The sequence below is a fragment of the Pituophis catenifer genome, unplaced genomic scaffold, assembly GCF_029215685.1.
Source record: "Pituophis catenifer annectens isolate HBS135680 unplaced genomic scaffold, rPitCat1.0.hap2 SCAF_4, whole genome shotgun sequence".
Classification (NCBI taxonomy): Eukaryota; Metazoa; Chordata; class Lepidosauria; order Squamata; family Colubridae; genus Pituophis; species Pituophis catenifer.
In genome coordinates this window covers 37,805,164-37,827,844 of record NW_027256884.1, presented here as the reverse complement: position 1 = coordinate 37,827,844, position 22,681 = coordinate 37,805,164, and the positions used below count along the sequence as shown (strand labels likewise).

At 37.2% G+C, this 22,681-nt stretch overlaps 1 protein-coding gene across 6 annotated transcripts in view; it reads left to right on the top strand.

Annotated features, from left to right (window-relative positions):
- UBE3A (ubiquitin protein ligase E3A) overlaps positions 1–5,096 on the top strand; it is a 42,981-nt gene extending 37,885 nt beyond the window's left edge. For all 6 annotated transcript variants that reach the window (XM_070943374.1, XM_070943378.1, XM_070943376.1 and 3 more), the window contains 5 exons: positions 387–551; positions 1,803–1,958; positions 2,050–2,123; positions 3,872–4,015; positions 4,384–5,096. In XM_070943374.1, the coding sequence (XP_070799475.1) occupies positions 387–551; positions 1,803–1,958; positions 2,050–2,123; positions 3,872–4,015; positions 4,384–4,504 (660 nt within the window). In that variant the 3' untranslated portion in view covers positions 4,505–5,096. The remainder of the gene's footprint in view (positions 1–386; positions 552–1,802; positions 1,959–2,049; positions 2,124–3,871; positions 4,016–4,383) is intronic.
- Positions 5,097–22,681: the final 17,585 nt, after the last annotated feature.

Sequence of the window (22,681 nt, the reverse complement as noted above, 5' to 3'; positions counted from 1 at the left end):
CAGTATGCTCCCAATATTGCATAGGTTTTTAAATGAGGAAAAACGGTGTATCTGATTAGAGGATTGGTGATGAGTGATTTAAATTTTGTGGCTTGCCATCTTTTTTCCAGCTATTGAAAGAAGTATTTTCCCAGGATATGAAAAAAAACAGCTTTTAAAGAGTAGCTTCATTAAAACAAGGCATCCCTTGGGGAAAGAAACAAATTAAGGCACTTCCTTCTTCTCTCATCAAATTCTCAATCTCCAACAGTTACTTTTAATATTCAAATGACTGTTATAAGTAGATGCCTACATCTAGCTTGGTTCTTAATGTTTGTACACCTTCTATGCATCAGGCTTCTTGTAAGTGCTTTTTAAGGCTTCATGAAATATATTTACTGTTTTAGGTTCTCTACCAGAGCTTAAGAGACTTGTTGCAGTATGAGGGAAGTGTGGAAGACGATATGATGATAACCTTCCAGATATCTCATACAGATCTCTTTGGTAATCCAATGATGCATGATTTAAAGGAAAATGGAGACAAAATCCCTATTACAAATGAAAACAGAAAGGTAATATAATATGGCTGCCACCAATTATACAGTGATTATCTAAGTAAGTGGTATTCTAAAACTGCAAAGATAGCATATTGAGTAAATACATTCTGCATCCTGTTTGTATTATGCAAATTTATTTTTTTCAGGATCTTTGCTTATATGATTTGCATTGTTTTGAATACTACAATGACCCATGCCACAGTAGGGACCAAAAGTATATGGAGCGCTAAAATCTGCTCCCAAACTTTTTTTAACCATTCCAAGTATTGTCATAAGCTTTCAACTAGAGCTTCATAAGAGCTAGAATTTTACTTCAGATAAGTGAAGTTTGTGCCTGACTAGAAGCTGAATTTCTCTGATGTTTCTAACTGCATTTCTGATGCATCTTGGTATTCATGATATATATCCATTTGGCTTCCAAACAAGCATTGAGATTACAACTTTCAGAATTCCTAACTATTACCTAGAATGCACTAAATTGAGGGGAAATGGTAATGGTTATGTGTTCTAAGCTTAGATTTTCATATACAGATATTTCATTACCTACTTAAATCCATCTTTAGTCCTGAAGATGTTATGGAAACAGGGGTGTAATGAAACAAGTGCCAATGAGAAACTAAGCCCAGAGAATCCTAGCGACCCAAACCTTCAGCCCTGAGCTACATATATTCTTTATCATCAGAAGAATAGTATATAAGGAAAAGAACCATGAGTGCACCCTGTGCTTTGATGTAAAATAAGGATTTCTGTTTTTTTTTAAAGTAATATTTTTTAATTTTAATTTTAATTTAAGAGTAAAATAAAAGAATGACAAATAATGTAAAAGCAAGTCAGGAAAGCACATCAGTAACTTTCATTTTTAGTTACTAATTAAGTTCAGTTAATTGACAATCATAGCATGTGAAGTGAAGAGGCTACTCTGAATAAAAATATATCTTGTGTTAGATAGGGACTCCTTTGTTAAGGAATCAAAAGCCACTGTTCACTAGCAACTTATCTTAAGAAAAATTCTAATAACTTCATTAGATTTTAGCTTTGTAAGGGTGAATGGTAAATAAAGAAAACATGAAATACTTGTTTATGAAATAGTTTGAAGAATCCGTAAAATCTTATAGATGTGTAAGTCTTAGGGCTACTAAACAAGAGGAAGTTCATATCTAGTTTTTGAGAGGATGGTGGGAAGAGCATAGTTAGCTTTATTTGAGACAAAGGCTCATACCTGACTTAGTAAAGAAGCTTGGTGTGTCTGCTTTTTTTATTAAACAGGAATTTGTTAATCTGTATTCTGACTACATTCTGAACAAATCAGTGGAAAAACAATTTAAGGCCTTTCGAAGAGGATTCCACATGGTAACCAACGAATCTCCCCTAAAATATTTATTTAGACCTGAGGAGATTGAATTGCTTATTTGCGGAAGTAGGGTAAGGCATTTTAATTGAATGGGAAAAAAAATATTGATTTTGCTGTTGGTGCTAAATTGTATAATGGTGATACAGTATATTCTATTTACAGAATCTAGACTTCCAAGCTCTAGAAGAAACCACAGAATATGATGGTGGCTACACCAGAGATTCTCTTATAATTAGGTATGGGGAATAAGCTTTTCTTTGTATAGTTACAGAAAGTGGTACTTATATCTCCAAACAAGGAGAATAGCCAAATATGATACAAGTCTCACAATTATAAAAGAAAGGGGAAAACTTGAAAGTGTTCAATCTTTAGCTAGACTCTCAGACAAGACATTTCAAGTGATGGGCATGGTTGTTAAAATAAAAGTAGTAAAAATTGGAGTGATCTCCATTTCCTGTTTTTCAAACTGCCAGATCCTATAAAGCGGTGAAATGCTACCGGTTCGCTCCGGTTCGGGTGAACCAATAGCGATAAAAACTATCGGTTGCGGCGAACCGGTAGTAAAAAAATGCTTTAAAAAGCTTTTTTAAAAAAAGGTTTTGATGATCACAGCTGTGCCATGCAATCGTCAGAACCTTTTTCTTTACTTTTTAAAAGCATTTTTTTACTACCGGTTCAGGCGAATAGGTAGTAAAAAATGCTTTAAAAAGAAAAAAAAGAAAAAAAAGTTGACCACGCTCACCCAGTCACATGACCCCCCCCACCAAGCCACGCCCACAGAACTGGTAGCAAAAAAAAATTGCATTTCACCACTGCTATAAAGCATCAGTTAACTCTCTATGTATATATTGGAGTCACAATCAGTCTCTTTACGCCTTAAAATTTATTATTTTAGGTATCGTATATAAATAACTTATATTTCATAACTGCCTTGAGTGGCTGATAAAGTTAGTTGTGTTGGCTCTTGGGCTTTTCCAAAAAAGAGGACAAAACCAAGTTGTCTCACCATTCCTGTATTTTCTACCAGCTATCAGTGTTTGCTTACTAGCATTTCAACATGTTTGGACTGTATAAGGGAGACATTAGAAATCTCTTTTCTAACAGTGAGTAAAGCTTTCTTACTCTCAGCTGAGTAACTTGAGAGTTTTATTGTATTGGTGAAAGCGAGCTATTTGCATCCCTCAAAAGAGGGTAATTAGAAAGTCACCAGTATTAAAGATGGAATCTGGTCATAGTAAGATCCATGTGGATATATGAGATACTCTGTTTATGCAGGCATCATAATTGACCTATTGTAGTCACCATACATAGAAAGATTTAAATTTTGACAGTCACTTTCATATAATTTTGAAATACCCCAATCAATTATTCCTAAAAAGAAAATAAATCTATGCTGAGCTTTCTGCACTCCACATATTTTAGCTGGACTGATGTAACCAGATTTCCTTCTGTATAAATTATCTTAGAGATTATGTCTTTAATGAGACAGAAAGTTATATTTTATATTATAATCTTGTGCCTATGGAGATTCTCGGTCATCCAAATCATGGTTGTCCCAAAGGTGCCTTCTCAAGGTCCAGCTGGACTTTCTGGTTTTTCTTTGAAGACATTTCATTTCTCATCCAAGAAGCTTCTTCAGCTCTGGCTGGATGGGGAGGAATGGAAGGATTTATACTCCTTGCAGACAGCTGGTCAAATGAGTATGAGCATGTTAGACTGTTGCAAGGAGTATAAATCCTTCCATTCCCCACCATCCAGTCAGAGCTGAAGAAGCTTCTTGGATGAGAAGCAAAAATGTCTTCAAAGAAAAACCAGAAAGTCCAATTGCCTCTTGAAAAAGCACCTTTGGGATGATTATAATCTTGTATTGGCTATTTCTGAAGCAAATGTCAAAAGGCAAGTTTTATGCAGATTATCTCTAAGCATTCATTTGTATTATTTGCACTGCATAGTTTCTTTTTCTGTTTAATTTTCACTTCTGCAGGGAATTTTGGGAAATAGTCCATTCATTTACAGATGAGCAAAAAAGACTCTTCCTCCAGTTTACAACAGGGACAGACAGGGCACCAGTAGGAGGACTTGGAAAACTAAAGATGATTATAGCCAAAAATGGCCCTGACACCGAAAGGTAAAGTCTTTAAAATTCAGAAATAGGTAGAAAATGTACTTAAGCAATAGGTTTTCAACTTTATCCTAAATGAGGGTTACATAAACTCACCCATAACAGCTTTTGAATAACCTAATTCTTTAAAAAGTGAAAAATAAAACATGGATAAAATATCAGTATTTCTTTTTCTTTTTTTTTAATCTTTTTTTTTATTTTTTCAAACATAAACATAAAATATATCTTTCAAGAACGAAGTCTCGATCCGGTCATAGATAGGTATAACTGCTTACATTTCTTTAACAAGCTCATGTCAATATTTCTTATGCTAAGCTAATAGAACTGTTTATATTTCAAGACAATTCTGAGACTCGGTTCTTTTCTTTCTCCAGGTTACCTACATCTCATACATGCTTTAATGTCCTCTTGCTTCCGGAATATTCCAGCAAAGAGAAACTTAAGGAGAGATTGTTGAAGGCCATCACATATGCCAAAGGATTTGGCATGCTGTAATGAATTAAATAAAAGGGATAAAACGATTGGTGGCAATGTGTCCCTGTCCAAAAAATCAATAAGAGAAAACCCACAAAAGGCCATAAGCTATAGCAAGCAAGCTACCGTAGTCACCTGTATTTGGGCCTCCCTTCTTCACTTGGGGACTCTGGGCTGGAACAGCAGATTTCAGCTGCTTCTATGAACAAATTATTTTCTTTTAGCGTGAAAGTGTTACATATTCTTTCACTTGTATGTACAGAGAGGTTTTCCTGAATATTTATTTTAAAGGGTTAAATCACTTTTGCTTGTGTTTTATTACTGCTTGAAGTTGAGCCTTTTTGAGTATTTACAAGAAAACAAAACTGTACTCTCCCAAGGAAAATATTGCCATCATTTGTAGATTGTGTAACCTTTAAGTATGTGCTACATTTTTGTCCCAGTTATCAAATCAAAATCGGGAACTGTACTTTTTGAACAGTTTTGCTTTTGAAACTTGAAGTCTTGGAAAACAAAATGGTGTGATGCAATGACTGCTGTTCTAGCCCCCAAAGACATTTGTGGAAAAGCATTAGAATCAATAAAGATGGAAGGGAGAACTTGGAATGTTAAATTACAGCCTTCAGACCTTTACTTTTAGCCACAGCACAACAATTAAACAAAAACAAAAAGTCATTTCATTATATATGTTGTCTTTCACATGTCTTGTCTTGTAGCATACCGGGTTTTTAATTAGCAAGATTTCTAGCCATATAGAAATGTGAGCATAGTTAATTTCACCTTTTTTCTTTTTAAGGAAATATTTACTGGGAAAAGTGCATTTCAGCCAAACAACTTTAGAATATAGGAATATGGAAGAAATCGGAATGTTGGGTCTATAAACAAAAGCATGTGAAGTGCACTTAAAAAGAAGCTATTGGTTTCTCTTACATTAACATTTTAAATAGATAATTCAGTCTTCCCTGCAAGCTTTTTTAAAAAAAATATACTGCTGTTTCTTTATCAAGGCATATGATCAGTGCTACAGCAAGGAGATGCCTTTTTTTCCCCCTCATCTAGCAATAGGGGGAAATGATTTTTTAAAGGACATTTGCATTGTAATACTCCAAGTTATTCATTCAATGTGTAGAAAGTAAATCCTAAATTCACTTCTCTCTTTTACATGGCATATCATAAGTTCAGAATGTAAAACTTTTACCTTTCTACAGAGCATCCCTACACACTGCTCATTGCTGCTATTACAGTATGAATAAAAGGATCATACGTGCTTTATCAAGACAATAAGATGGTTTTCCTCTCACTGTAAATGTCAGCTGGTGTGTAGAAGTGAACTTGTGCCTTGGTGATAGCAATAGAAACAGACAATTCTTCTGTAACTACAGTGTCAAATAAAATAACAATGCTGGTTCAGTGACAAATTTAAAAAAAAGTAATGTTCTTAGTATGATATTAGGTCCAAATATCATTGGAATTTCTTGGTGAAGAAGAATAAAATCATAGAATAGAAAGACAAAGGCATAGAATCAAGATCACGTGAAATGTTAATACCACTTTATAATGCCTTGGTAAGGCCACACTTGGAATACTGCATTCAGTTTTGGTCACCACGATGTAAAAAATATATTGAGACTCTAGAAAGAATGCAGAGAAGAGCAACAAAGATGATTAGGGGACGAGGCTAAAACATATAAAGAACGGTTGCTGAAAGTGGGTATATCTAGTTTGACGAGAAGGACTAGAAGTGACATAATAGCGGTATTCCAAGCTCAGGAGCTGCCACAAAAAAGGAGTCAAGCTATTCTCCAAAGCACCTGAGGGCAGGACAAGAAGCAATGGGTAGAAACTAATCAAGGAGAGAAGCAACCTAAAACTAAGGAGAAATTTCCTGAGAGAACAATTAATCAGTGGAACAACTTGCCTCTAGAAGTTGTAAATGCTCCAAAACTGAAAGTTTTTAAGAAGAGATTGGATAACCATTTGTCTGAAATGCTATAGGGTTTCCTGCCTAACCAGGGGGTTGGACTAGAAGACCTCAAAGGTCCCTTTCAACTCTATTATTCTATTCTTCAGTGTTAGTGTAAAGCTTGGCCTCACAATCAGTATATTAGAAATTGGCTGATGGTTTTCGCCACTCAAATATTTCTTGAAATAAATGGAATGAGAAATGGTGGAAATAAGTGGAATGTTTACTCACATTAAACATGCCAGTAGGAAAGAAGGAAAATATTTTGTTTAGTGATCACTTGCCAATAATTATGAGATACATACAGTAATATTTTAAATTACAGAAGGCAGAAAGCAAAAACTAATATCAAAGTTTTCTTGTAATTCTCACTTGTACAATAAGATTTGCATAGCTAGGATTCTGTTTTCAAAAAATACAAGACTACATTAATAGTCCTTAAACAGAAATGTTACGTTAATCTAGAATTACACATAGTAAATATCTCATTTTAATGTAAATGAAAATGATTGCTAATTTCTTTTATAAGCTAAGGATTTATACTGCAATTACTTTCAATGTGCTAAAAATAGCAGTTGTGGGAATCTTGACAAATGATATACATTCATGAGTGAAGTGAATGGCTACAGGTACTCTCAAAAGAATTGAACCCAAAGTTACAGTCGTAATTTGAATATACAACCTGCTTTTACAATGGTCATTAAGCAAATGCATTTTTCCCCAATAGTTTTTTTTTTTTTTTGCCAGAAATCAAAAGTAAACACCAAAAATGATTTTTTAAAAAGTCACAAAGTTATGTGACTGCAGGACGCTGCAAACTGCTGTATATTGAGCCAGTTGCCAAGTGCCCAAAATGTAGTTACATGATTATGGAAGGGGTGTATGACCTTTATAAGTCTGAAAGAGTTGTAAGTAGCTCTGGGATGGTCCATTGTAACTTTGAACAGTTGTTAAGTGACCTCTTGTAAGTCAAGGACTGCCTATACTAATTTGTCCAACCACACACTCCAGACCATGGAAAAACCTTTCCATGGAACTGGTCCCTGGTGCACAAAAGGTTGGGGGCTGCCTTAAGGTGACCATGGTATTAGGAAGATGCTCAGATTGGCTCCTCCCTGACACATTGGTGTATGAGAGTGGAAAAGTAAAACATTAGCAGCCTTCCAAGATTGATGTCAGCTATAGGAGATAGACCAGCTCAGGAAAGGAAGGCTAGGATTATGCTAGATTGATTTAGGATAAAGTCTTCCTGTGGGAATAGTTTCTGAGCTGGCCTAGTAGAGCTGACACCAGCAGCTGCCTTAAATTGCTGAGAATTTTCCCGTTCCAAGACCTCCACTTGAGTTATAAGACCCATGTTTGATTCCATGTATGACAATTGTATGGCAAAGAATTATAATAGGTTAAAATTACATGGATTGCATGTAATTCTGATTTAAACAGTAACAACCAAGAAGTTTTTTGGGATGTACTAGAACTATTGATTTTCCTTACTAGGCTCATGCACAGTCTTTAAGTATTAAAAAAATAAAGGCTTCAGTTTTAGCCCAGTACCAGAAATTTCATCCTGGGATAAACTCAAAGAGAGAATAAGTTAAGAAAGAGCCATTTTCATTTTAATACAAGACCAACATGGCATACATGGATTTATGTGCCCATAGACATTTCTGGGGCCAGCCTGCCCTGGTCTTCTATTCATATTAAGAGGGAGGAAAAGTGTGCCATTTTCTGAGTGGCCTTAGTTTTCATTTCATCACAGGCCTATAAGTGTTCAAAAATAAAATGACAAAAGTACAGGATAATTTTGAGATTCAAAAAAAGGTGTTGCACCTGGTTCTAACGCATTTGATGTAATAAAAGTTCACAGGCTTAAATCATTTAAATTACTATGAAAATTAATTCTTAACCTGTTTTTATTTACATAAATCGCATACTTGCATATTAATAGAGACAGAAAAATAATTATAGTAGTAAATTGCAACTGTTCCAAGAAATGGAGAGGCTGAGAGCTGATTACTACATCCAACCCCTTCCTTCACAAGTTTAATTTTTCATACAATCAAAAATACAATAAAAAAACAACTATAATCAATGATTTTAGAATTTAGCAGCATCAAATGCTTAAAAATGATAAGAAAAAGCAACTTGAAAAGGACACCAAGAGGATCCCAGCATTATTGTTACTTTTGCTAAATGGTCAGATCTGATTTAAATATATGATTTTTTTTTATATTAAAAGAATACTTGATCTATAAAATGCTATGGCTGAAATGTCCCAGTTTAATTTTTGCTTCAAATTAAGCTCTCAACTTTTAAGAAGTAATTATATTTTTTTAAAATCATGAGGTTTAAATGCATGTTGATCTTCAATATAAGTAATATAATCAATTTTTATTCTACACTTTTTCACGATTCAGGTTACTCAAATCAATACAATCTGAATGGTGACAAAGTGTAGAATAAAAATTGATTACTTATACTGAAGATCAACATGCATTTAAACCAACTAATAGGAATATGGTGCAGAAAAGATAGGAAATGTCTGTTTCCACAAGCTTGAACTTTAACTTAAAAAACTTTAAAAGTACATGATTTTCACATATTTTTTATATTTATTAATCAAATGTATAGAAGATTGGTAAGGATCATTCTAAAATACGACAGTTAAGATCACTAACTTTCCCTGCCTGTTTTTCACAGGGCAGGAATTGAAAACATTTGCAGAAGATATTCCCAATATATACTTAGATTCTAGTAAATGATGCAGCATCCCTTAAGAAACCTAAAAGGATAGTCTGTTTTAGTCAATATTAATCCCGAACAGCTCTTAATCTTGGAAAGAAAATTGTCCAAGTCTTATTTTGTGACCAGATGATTAGGGTTATTATTCAGCCAATGTCTTTCAATGAGATTCTCTTCAGTAAGTAATTTATTGTAATTTTCCCATATTAAAATATCTAATGGCTTGTCTTTTTTGGTGAAATCCATGTCCAGTTTCTTTATTGTAATGCTTCGATGGTTGATCTCTGAACCTATTGGATTCCATTTTCTCTGTTCCTGAGTGTTATCCCATACAAAATCCCGATTTATCTGACATTTCTGCCCTATCTGTTCCTGCAGTCTGTCAGAGTAATAGTCCTGTAAATGGCAGACTCGTTCTTGTTTTAAAGTGGCAAATTTTTCAAGAAAGAGCTTGATCTTATCATTTAAAGAGTTATAATTGTGTACTTCTAAATTTTTACTCTTGCTGTTGCATATTTCTAAAGGCATGTAGTCCAAATTCAAGAAAAGACTCCTTGAATTTGGTCTCCATTTGTGACTTCTGCTCTTCACATTTGGGCATTTTTCTTTCGAAAAATCCCCTTCTGGACATCTCAGGGATGAAGACATACTAGGATCCGTAGCCTGATGTGTCAAATGCAATGGCTGGGGATAGATTTTTACAAAGCCATGCTTCACAAAGGACAATCTGCCATTTTCTTGATGACAGGAAGTGTGGGACCTTTTGCATGTAGCAGTGCTGGCAGGTTGGATAAAAACAAGCTGACCTTCAGAAACTCCTTTAGCACCTGAGGTTACCCTCTTCTGACATTGCAGTTGAGCATTCATTTCCATTGTAGCTGGAACAAAATTCTGTTGCTCTTTAACTTCAGCTTCCTTACCTTGCCAGATTTTGTAGCTGCTGTGACTGTTAGTGACAGAGACGGCAGCTTGCTGCTTCTGAATTCTACATGGAGCTGAAATAGCTCTGGAGACTTCTGTATTCTGCAATAGAGCTCCAATCGTTTTCTTACTATCATCAGTCACAACAGAATGCAGATTTGGAAAGAGACTCCGAGAGAGCTGTTTGACGAGCTCTCGATCACCAAATAGCTTGGCATGAGCCACTTCAGATTTCCTGAGCTTCATCGTGAATCTGTTGTACAAGATCCTTTGGTCAAGAATTATGGAATTTTCAGCCTGTTTCTTCATGGAGTTTAGAATCCTAAGCTGTTTATTTAACAGGATCTCTTCTTTTTCATTATAAGAGAAAGTCAGCTGAGATTTCTCTCCATCTCTGAATTTAGCTTTTTCATCCATCATGAAACAGGAGCCTGGAAATTTAGATCTGAAGCCACAACTCACGCTTAGGTTTTATAATCTTTTGACTGCTCATTCTTCTTTTCACAGCAAATCATATTTAGCTTTCAACAATGTCTGTTACTGGAGTGACGGTTTTTGGACTTCCCCCAAGACTGATTGTGAATCACAAGAAACCTTGACCGGCTATATCAACAGTCAAGTGTTTGTTGATCAGATCAAGTTCCTTTTCTTTGTTGTTAAGGAAGCAAAAATGAAAGCCTTCTCTTGAAAGTAATACCTGGGGTGGTGGGTTTATTTGATTCCTGCCATCAAAGACCTTCTGTAGCTAACAAACTATTGAATTTTGCAAGAGTATGCTACCGTTTTCTATAACACTAGATTAAATGTTATACATTAGATTTCATTTTTTTAAAGAAATTGTTCTAATTTCAAAGATCAAGTCTTGCAAACTAAGAACTAAACATAAGAACTAACCTATGTATGTATGTATATGAATGTAAAGAAGCCATACCTTTGGCTCTAATTCTAAGTCAGTTCCTATTTATTTCACTCCTGATGACTGTGGAGATTTTTAAAAATACAATAGTACATGGCATCAATAGGAATCAAACGAATGACTGTTAGACTTGTTTTAAGTTATAGTAGTTCCTAGACCAGCTGGCTGACCTTGGCAGCACTTGAAAAGCAAAACAGGATCAGTGAAAGAACACCAAGACTATAGATCAGTGGTGGGTTGTCTCCGGTTCGCACTGTAGAACCAGTAGTAAAACCGGCAGGAGGGCCCGCCCACCGACCCCAACATCACTAAAATGCTTCTGTGCATGCGCGTGCGCAGCCCCGCTGCAAACCGGTAGTAAAGGTAAGTAGAACCCACCTCTGCTATAGATGGGGAAGTGGTGGGAAACATTCAGAAGAAAGCAAGAACCTTCTTAAAAAATGAAGAGAGCCAGTTTGGTATAGTATTTTAAAGTGCTGGACTAGGAATAAGGAAGCCTGAATTATAGTCTTCAGACCCAGAAACCAGCATATAACTTTGGGACAGTCTCTCCCTCTTAGCCCTAGGAAAAAAACATCAAAAGATTTCCAATAAAACTCTGGACCTGTCCAAGTAATCTCCAGATGCCAATATTTACTCAAAAGACTATAACAACCATAACTTCTAACAAATATAATGACTAAAAGTGTTTCCCCACCCCCACTCCAAATAAACTGCTTGGAGATCTCTGAGTTTCCGTAATATAAAACCTGGGATTTGAAAACTTGAGTAGTTAAAAAGGGAGTAGTAAACCTCCTCCACCCACAAACCTAATAGTCCTTCCATTGAGGGATTATGTGTTTGAAGTCAATATAATAGGTGTCTTCCCATTCTGTTATTCTCCTCCCTTTAAAGAACTTGAGCAAAGGGTGCCATATAAACATCATGCAATAAATTATTTTATTCCCTTTCTCTGACATTCTCCCCCACTGTTCAGTAAATAAGCTTTTACGCATTGATTCCCTTTCTACCTTAGCACCCTGCTTGCAGATCAAATTGCACACAATAGGAAACCAGCCCTTTTAATATAGAATTGCTGGAAGGGGTGAGGGAAGCCAGTTAAGCCACACTCCATTGCCTAAGCAGTCATGAACAAAATTGACTGTGTCTATGAAGGCAAGGGAGGTGTAGGGAAGAAAAAAGGGACTGTAGATTAAGTGGGGACATAGAAAATGAATTGCTTTCAGTGTAGCCTCAGGCATGGAGAATTTTCCCATGTTCTTCTTCGACAACCTGCTCAGAGCCATTTCTTTATGATGTGATGATTGTTTCATGCTAAGGCAAGAGTGGTCCTATAGTTCAGGTTTCCCCACACCAGAAACTGGTCTGTTCAAACAAATGAAGCCCCATCCATGAAATGCAGGCAGCACATGAAGCCACACCCCCTCCGGTCTGTGGAAAAAACTTTTCTCCACAGAACCGATCCCTGACACCCAAAAAGTTGGAGGATGCTGCTATAGATCACTACGTTTGTTTATATGTGCCTTATGAGTGAGATGTACTTTTAACGTGTAGCTTTCAAATTGAAGCTTGCATCTTCCATAGCATAAATTCCTTCTATCTGCATCATCTTATTCTTTCATTGTCTTGAACAAGAGGTGTGGGTGGTGATAGTGGTGGTGATGACTTGCACAAAAAACTATATTTCAAGCTATTAAGTAATATTTTTGTTTTGGGAATGTATTGCCTTGGGCTTACTGTGTGTATAAGGGAAGCTATTAGGACTGTTCAGAAAATTACCACAAAAGTATGAAGGGTATTAGAAGACTTTTTTCTAAAAACACCATAAATATTCTGTTTTTTAACCCAGGCTATAAACCTGGGGTATGTAGCTTAAAGATAACTTATTTCCTTTCCCTCTGTTTCCTTGAAACCTATGAAATTTGAGAGAAAAGATGTGCCAGATGTGCCAGACTTTGAGTGGGTACAAATATTAGCTGAAAGGAGAATCAGTTGGTTTGTCTGCTGTTTCACTAGTTTCAGAGAAAAAACTAGTATTAAATCCTGAAATCCTTACATGTCCCAGATCAGGGGTGTCAAACTCAATTCAGCCCGCAATGTGGTCAGATCTGGCCCACAGGACTGTCCTGGAAAATGTAAGGGGCTATTCCACTTCACTTCTGCCCAGTCTACCCAGTGTGAAGAGAAAACATTGGGCCAGCGTCTCTTCGGTCCGGTCTACCCAATGTGAAGACGGAACATGCTAGCAGTTTGGGGAGTGGCATCAAGCTGGCCACACCCATTCAGTCGGCCATGCCTGCCGGGCCCACCCCAGGTCAACCACAGCCCTGATGTAGCCCTCAATGAAATTGACTTTGACACCTCTGTTCCAGATAGACAGTTTCTTGAGGTGGAAACTCTGTATGACAGGAGACTAAGCAATAGAATAGCAGGCTTGGAAAATCCTGTTTCTTGACTTTCTTAAAGTACTACTTTATTTACTACATTTTGCTCTTACATCAGAAGAATATTTGTTATAGTCAATTCCATATTTATAGAAGAGTAAGTCATTAGCAGATATGGGCTACAAAAATCTTTTGAATTTTTTGTGGTTGCCTGGATTCTTATAAATTTGATAAATTTGATATGGCAAACTCACTAATCACCTTCAACATCTTACACCTAATAAATGGAATGGGGGGATGTTCATCACCCCCCTCCTTTGTGAGAATTTTAATCAAAGGCATAAAAATGTGTCGTTCCCCCCCTCCCCCCCCCCCCGGGCCATTGACAATGAGAGCAAATTAATAAGTCTGCAATGCTATGATTTGTTTCATGCTTATATGAAAGTAAGGATAGCATGAGTTTTTGTGAGAGTTCCTGTGTACGTATATAATGTGCACTTCTGTATATTATTGAAGAGGGGGAAAATAATCTGTGATTAAGACAGAAGTGAAGAAGGGCTGAAATTTGGCTCATAACTTCAAATTTAACTACAACTAGAAGCATTTTGGTGATCGTTATAATCAGAAAACTAAAAGTCATTCAAGATGTGAAATTGCCCTTCTTTCTGCCATCCAGAGGACCATTTTTATTTTAGATCCAGATAAAATCACGACACAGTTGGGAACAACTCTATTAAGAGGTACTTTTTGGACATCTTTAAGACCACACTGAAAAAATAGAAGAGGATGGAATTAGCTTCTAAAATGTATTTTTGAAAAGACTAACTAGAAATTTCAAGGCTGTTTTGAAACTCATTCTAATTTTCAGACCTTGAAAAATCAGAGGAATCTGGGGAAGGGGAGAAATAATTTAAGTTGTATAGATGGAGATATTAAAATTCACCTTTCAAGAGAAGTGTAAGATTAATTTGGAATAAAAAATGACAATAACAGTAAAGTGATTTTACTTTTGTCTACCATCAGCAAGTATTGGGGAAACAGAAATTAACTTTCATGGAAGCTTTTTTTGGAAGAATATGATAGGAAATTGCCATCACTGAGCCACTTTGAAGACTTAGGCAGAATTGTAAAAAAAATTAACAGCTCATATGTTCTTCCTAGGACAGATTTTGAACAGTTCTTTTGTAGATTAATCTCACTTCAGAAAAATAAATAGTAATAAAAGTCGGCCTTAGAGTCACTTTTTTTTTTATCTTTGCATCTCTCTTCAGTTATTATTTATTTCTGCAAAAGGCCCCCATCCTTTCCTGTTCCAGGAATCTATAATCTTCCTGCAAATTTCCCTTTGTTGTCTTTTTAGAGTACTTTCTGGATTATTTCAATGGGAAATTAAGTGTAAATTAAATTTGTACTGCTTATGAATTATGTTACTTTCCAGAACTTTACGTGTGTTAAAATAGGCCTTATACCTTTGTAACTTTGACATTGATCAGGGACTTTTTATCTGCATTATATCTTTCCCCCCCCCCCTCACATTCTGTCTTAATTTCTAGCTTTCACAGCCATACAGCTATGGAATTCTAGGAGTTGAAATCCACATATCTTAAAGTTGCTGAGATTGAGCAACACTGATTTAGACTAATACACTCTGGGCTTTTATCATCTTTTTTGTCTGTAAGTTCAGTTCTTTCTTAACTGTTTCTGTGCAGTTCAGGTTTTCAGATGACTTGCTCTGTCTTTGTCATAGAGAAGAATAGATTACAGATTAGCTATAGATGGGCTGAAGTTGCTAATGAAGTTTCCTAAACAAAGCTTAGCTTATTTTCTTTCATGCAGGCACCTGCTCCAACAATACTTTAGGAGGGCTATTGTAAAAAGACATGGAGTTACTTGCCAAGACACTGTCAATCCCTGGCACATTCTACTGAAGGGTTTCTCAGTCTAGTGGTTCATCTGTCTTCCTTTAGCATGCAAAAAATGACAAAAACATGGAAAAGCTGTTTGCCTTGCACCATCTGCCTTGTGTAATGGGCAAGATAGGCAAGCAGTGATTGTAATAATGAAAAGAGGGCTCATTAAGCAGATCTTGCTCTAGACCTCTGAAAACCTAAAGCCAATTCTGTCTGTTATAGGCCATTTATCATCTTTTCTTTAAACATACATTTAAACCTTTGAAAGTCTTACTTTCTTCTAAATGGAACCACCATCCATTCTGTATGACTGATTACCACTTTTCTGCCTTCTCTCCTTCTAATGTACAATATGGAGGTAAAAGGTTCTGACTAAATGTAATAGTATGAATGCTAAATTTGGCCACTGCTGCCCCTTGTTCTTCAAGTAGGAGCTTTGAGTTCAGAACCAAAGATGTAGTTGGTCTTTGGAGTCAGAGGACTTCTGTATCTAAGCAAATCTATCTTGCTGAATTCAGTCTGAGCTTCTTCTTCCTCATCCAGACTCAACAATCTTCAGACATCAGAATAGGGCACTATCACAACCTCTACTTAAATATCTGGGTATCATCAGTATGCTTTTAAAACCTGACCATCTTGTCAACGGATGAGCTCACCCAGCTATTTCATATATACTCTATGTTAAATAGTAAGGATGCTAGCATTGGCCCTTGATGATACCTCCAAAAGAGGATTGGAGGATACAATGTTTTCCCAACCATCATTGGTTGGAACCTTTAGGAAAAAAAGAAGAATGGTCCATTAGGATATTTTAATCAAAAATATCCAAAGCCATGAAGTGCTTTAGCAGGAAATACAAATGATTACCTTGAATACCTTCCAGGTCATCCATAAGACCAATCACTGTGGGTTTGGTAAACTTTACAGGAGTAAAACTAGACTAAAAAGAGTATTTTACCAAACCTTAGAAGCTTTAAGCTTCCACTTAACAGAGACTTCTCATTGTTGAGTTCTATGAGACTTACTTATGTGTAGAGGTCCATAAGGATCAGATTATCCATCTCATGCAACCCATTCACTCTTCAGAATCAATAGGAGAACCATTTGATTCTGAATGGATATTATATTTGTTATTCTTATACAATCTAAAGAAAGGAATATGAAAAACAGCTTCAAGCACCAAAATCAGGAGAAATGGCTTTTGTTAAAATGAAAATGGATGAAAGATGTCATAATTAGAACCACCTAAAATAAAAATGTGTAACAGTTCAATTTGATTCAGAGATTCTCCACAATGTTTTCTGCTGATGATCTTTTGGAATTGAATGTGCACATTATTGTATGTTTGGGAAAAAAAGTTTCAAAAAATCCTGAAAGAAGGCAAAAGCAAACTCTTCCATCAGAGGTATCCATAGGGGGTGGGGGTAGAGGGGAAGAGGGCAATAATAAGTATGCAATCTTGGTCACATGATTGTAGCTATCATCTTGATTTTTTTATTACCCACCCCCACCCCACACTCACATATGTCTCTGTTACTAAGAAAACTACTTGATCATGAATTTTTTTTTATCTTTTCTTGCATGAAAACTATTCTATGTACAGGGTTTAATGGAAAGGAAAATTTCAGGATGTTGAATAAACTGGTGGCTAACATAATCTAGCTAGAGTTAATCTGCTGTTCTGGGTGACAGTGTAACTGCCTCTAAAGCAGTGATGAAATCCAAATTTTTTTACTACCAGTTCTGAGGGCGTGGCTTGGTGGGCTTGGTGTGACTTGGTGGGCGTGGCTTGGTGGGTATGGCAGGGGAAGGATACTACAAAATCCCCATTCCCTCCCCTCTCCTGGGGGAAGGATATTGCAAAATCTCCATTCCCACCCCACTCTGGGGCCAGCCAGAGGTGGCATTTGGTGGTTCGAACTACTCAAAATTTCTGCTACCGGTTCTCCAGAACCTGTCAAAGCCTGCTGGATTTCACCCCTGCTCTAAAGCCCATCCGCTGGGACACTAGTGGCCTCCTCGTGTAGTTGGTCGTTCACTCTGAGAACAGACCCCCTGGACTAGGTGGACTGATCCAGGAGGGTACTGTTTATTAAAAGAATTCCAGTTCATTTCAATGAGAAAGATGCAGATTCTTTCACCCTTCTGCAAGTCTATAGAAAATATAAACAAACCTTATGCTTTATTTTTCTACCAGTGTAAAACCATCAGTTGTAAACAGCCATAGATTTCCTATGTCACTTCTGTTTAAATGATAGTATGCATATAGAGGAAATATATATACAAAAACAACACACATTTTAACACAAGCATTATAATAGACTGTTAAAAACATATTTTGTTTTCAAAAAGCAGACTGTTTATGGATACATGTTTTCACATGGTTTAGACAATAATTTTTAAGGTGCTAGATTCAGATTCTGAATTATTGAATTGCAATTTTACAAAAATCAACTAAGTTAATAACAGAGTCTTAGCTGTCTGGAGTTGCCAGAAGCAGCAAGATGAAGAGTATATATAAATTAAATAAATTAAATAGTAATCTTATTCCCTATATTGCAACTGGAGGATGGATTGAGACTGGTTGAGAATAACAGAGGTTTAGTTAAGCCCAGCTTCTGAGTTTGAGTCAGAAGTAAGAATCAAACAGATATTCTGATTTCTAACTCTTTTTAGCCAGTATAGAAAGTGGTTTATTTTTTGAGATGTAGCCAGTTTCAAAAGAACCTTTCCCAACAATTTTCAAAAATGGGAGAAAAAATACTGAATGAGGTGAGTTGCACTTTCTGCCTTTGGTCAGAAACAGAATTCTTGGTGATGGGGTAAACTGATCTCTTTCTAAATGGTGAGTTATGATTGCTCACTCACTCTCTTTCTTCCTTTTTAAACCATTCCAGGTCATCTTAACTTCTGACTGCAATTTTATTTTGTATTGTTTAACTGGAAGAATTGTATTAATTTTTGTTTGAACACCAGGAGCATCAAGCAATATCAATTAAAGCGAAAGCCACTAGCAACTTCCAAATGTGCCAGAATTCAACTCCCAGCCAGCATAATCCATGACCTTGTTGGCTGGAAATTTGGGAATTGAAGGCCAGAACAAATTAGAGATGCTGCTGTAAAGAGCCAACAATTCCAGCTGTCCTCAGTAATTTTAGGATTGTGCAAAGCACACAGAAGTACCCCTCCCCAAAGCATTAAAATCAGTGTAACAGCTCCAGCTGCCTTTGAGCCTGATATTGGGTGAGTAGGAACAGAATAAATATCCCCCCAAAAATCAGCAAAAGCACTTCTACAGCTGCTCACCACTGCTCAACTCATGTATATTTATAGATCTACATTCTACAACAACAAACAAAAACTTGGCATTTCATCAGGCCTTTTCACTGGGATGAGAGTATCAATAGGAAAAAAGATCATTTTTGAAATAAGCATACAAATATTCATTGTTCAGGCCCCTACGTGATATTTGTTTGTTTGTTTATTACTATTATTATATAATGCTGAACTATAAAAAAAAAAAGTAAGTAGTTCACAAAACATACTAATAAAAACATAATAAAACCACATTCAGCCATACCAAAGTATATAAAATACTACACATTCCTAAAATAAGACATGACTTTCCATGAATTCCTGAATCTCAGAAGTTTGCTATTGAGTTCCCAAGGCTTTGAATCGTGAATGATTTTGACCCTCATGCCCTAGAAGTGTTCTCATGTAGTATATGATCCTTGTGGTTAGCATTAGCTTCTCTCAAGCAATCACAGTTTGATACATTGGGCCCATGCTTGATCTGGTCTTTATTTCAGCACAGATGAGACTTGGTCTGAAAATGGAGAATTTTAATATCTGTCCTTCAAGATCATTTTCTTGTCAGCTTGGATCACAACATCCCTAGGCACCTAATCAAGTCAGAAGGTTTCCCGAAGACACTGGAGGAATGACTGTACAACTTGTATATGTAATGTCCCTACAACTTGGTGGCAGCTCCGTCTTTGGCCTGCTTGAATGTGAAAAATGGGAGTAGCCAAAGCATTGGATGAGATCACTCTAGCAAGTTTCACTGATCTCATGCAGTGATGGCAAAGATAGTGAAAAGTCAAAGGTGGGCACCATTGAACAAAAAGCTTAAGTTTGAGCCTACCCAGATAATCCAAAAGGTACAGCTGGGCAAGTCGTGATGCTAGATTCCTCCTGGAACAACCCTAAAAGGTAAAGAATAACCCTTATCTTGAAGTCACTGCACTGCCTCCAATAGGCTTCCAAATCCAGTGGTTTGGTCATCGCCTTTGAAAGCCCTTTATGGTACAGATTATATCAGGCCACACCTTTTCTGTAGCAGGTTCACTCAATAGAATTTTCTCCCCAGAATTCTCTTCCCACAGAGATACACAGATAGCTCCAACCCTGCGGCTAGTTTTGTCCCTTAGATTTTTTTGGCTTTTTTGCTTATGATAATACTTATCTGCTATTTTATGAACATTGTTGTTTTATAGTGTTTTTAATATTTTGAGTATGACTTTTTAGTAGACTACCCAGTCTGTATAAGGATTGAGATAGACCATAAATATTGCTAAATTAACAAATAAGGAACGCACATCCCATCCTGGATGCTAATCTCTAAAAATTTGTCTGAAAAGCCAAATTTAACACTCTCATGAAGATAGCAAGGCTGGGTCTCATGTAGATCTTGGGTGGAGAGAAGTTCCAGAGGATCAGGACAGGGGTAGTGAAATATGGTTTCCAAGTTCCTTTGCCTCCCAAGTTGAAATGTCATATAACTGTCAGCATCCCAACACTGACATATATAAGGAGAGGAGAAGCTTGAACTTTTGCCTACTAAATCCCTTTGAAGATTCTGTCTCCTCGGCGATGGGAGGGGGAGACATTCCTGTGATCTGACGAAGAAGGGATGAGGAAAGTGGCTTGGAAGATAGCCAATGAGAAGCAGAGAATTGGGGATCGGAAAGGGAGGGATTGGAGGGTAAAGGTCAGTACTGACCGCGAAAGAGCCAGGATCAGATCGCTATGCTCAATAAAGAGAAAATTTCCTCAAAGATCGGCAGTTTGGAAATTCATTTATTTTGAGATAGCATCGAAACCTGACAATAACATCTTTCCCAGGTAGAGTGGACAGGCTGGCTAGAATATTAGGGATCAGGCAGTCATAAAATAGAGACTTATATTGGGGTAGTGGTTAAGGCACCAGGCTAGAAACCAGGATACTTGTGATCACTAATCCTGCCTTAAGCACAAATCCAGCTGCATGACCTTGGGGCAGTAACTCTCTCTCAGGCCAAGGAAGGAGGCAATGGCAAACCACTTCTGAAAAACTTTGCCAAGGTAATTGTTCAGGTACTTGTTGGGAATCAACATTGACCCAAAGGAATGCACAAGCCATAGGAAATCTGGGCATGAACCCTGTGGTGCTTTAAAGAGCAATGACAACACTGAATTGCACTCCAAAGCCTACTAGAAACTAGTGCAGAATTCACAATTTAGAAGCTATTCTAATGAATTTGCTCTCTGTACTCAACATGCAGGTTGCTGCATGCTGTATCAGTTATGGTTTCTAAATATTCCTCAATGTCAGCTTTAGGATGTGTGCATTGTACTAGTCTAATCTAAAGATAATGAGGATGTGGATAACCGTTTTTGAGAGGTCCAGATCCAAGAAATGACACAATTGGCGTACTGACCATGACTGGGCAAAAACACCCTAGCCACGGTCTGCACCTGATGGTCTAGGTGTAGTTGTGAGTTAAAGAACTTACCTAAGTGGCCGATCTGCTACTCTGGGGAGACCACTATCCCTCTAAACCACCTGTCATGTGACTGCAGGACACACAATTATTCCATTGTGATGGCATTCAACTTCATGTTCTTTCATCCCGTTCTATACTTAGAGTCATCAGATATCAAATACCTGGATATCAGCAGCATACCAATGGTACCTCAATCTAAATAAATTCAGTTTTATTTATTTTATTTTATTTTACTCTCCCAGCAATTTTATGTAGATATAAATGAGGAGACTATCACATGCTGTGGCATTCAAATGGAGAGCCTAAGGATATGACCATTCATCCCTCACCAATATTAAATGGTACCTCCCAGAAGGTGTGGATCACTGTAGAAAACCCATTCTCTAACTCTCCAAGATGGTCTAGAACAGGGCTGTCAAAGTCCCAGCCCATGGACTTTGGGACCCAGCCACACCCACACCCGATTTAGTGAAGGGGGGGAAAGTCCTGATACATCACGTGATGCCATCGTGACACCGGGAGTTTGACATCCCTGGTCTAGAAGGAAAGAACAACTCATGCTATCACAAACACCTGAAGAGCTGCCCTTCTATCATCCAGATTCCAATAGAGGCCATCCATGAGAGCATTTCAGTGGTGGGTTTCAAAATTTTTTACTACCGGTTCTGTGGGTGTGGCTTGGTGGGTGTGGCACTAAGCTCTAAAATCTCCATTCCCTCCCCAATCCAGAGAAAGGTTACTGCAAGATCCCCATTTCCTCCCAATCAGCTGGGACTTGGGAGGCAGAGAATAGATGGGGGCGGGGCCAGTCAGAATTTTTACTACCGGTTCTCTGAATTACTCAAAATTTCCACTACCGGTTCTCCAGAACTGGACAGAACCTGGTGAAACCCACCTCTGGAGCATTTGTGTCGGAAGGCATTTCTGGATTGAAAGGATTAGCCGGTGACATCACCATTGCCAAGGGGACCTCCAAGGGGGTTCCTTTCATGTCCCTGCTATCCATGCCCAGAACTGAACCATGATTATAAGGAATTAAAATAGTCAGCTTCATCTTTGCAATGAAGCTCTACCATCACCTTCACCAGAATGTTCCCAAAAAGTGAAGATCAGAGATTGGACAGAAGTTGTCTAATATTGTAGGATTGAGAGTGGGTCCTTTCAAGAAGTGTATACGCTATCAGGTTGGAGGAGGAGGTTCCATTTCCTCCCTCAAAGAGGCATTAATCACCTCTTCAACTCATTCCCTCATAGTCCACAGGTAGCAGAACTCATGTTAACCTTCTTAGTTCTTTGACATTTGTCAAAGTAGCATCCAACTCTGAGCAAACATGAGTGACTTTGTCAGGAAAATGTTGAGCATGAAACCCCCATCAGGATGTGAGTCATAAACAGGGTTGCTGGATGGATTTTTCTGCTGATGCAATACGATAAAGCAGGGGTTTCCAACCTTGGCAACTTTAAGACTTGTGGACTTCAACTCCTAGAACTCTAGGAGTTGAAGTCCACAAGTCTTAAAGTTGCCAAGGTTGGAGACCCCTGTGATAGAGTAATGTGGATAGTTTGCTGTTACACATGTCTGCATTTGGACAAA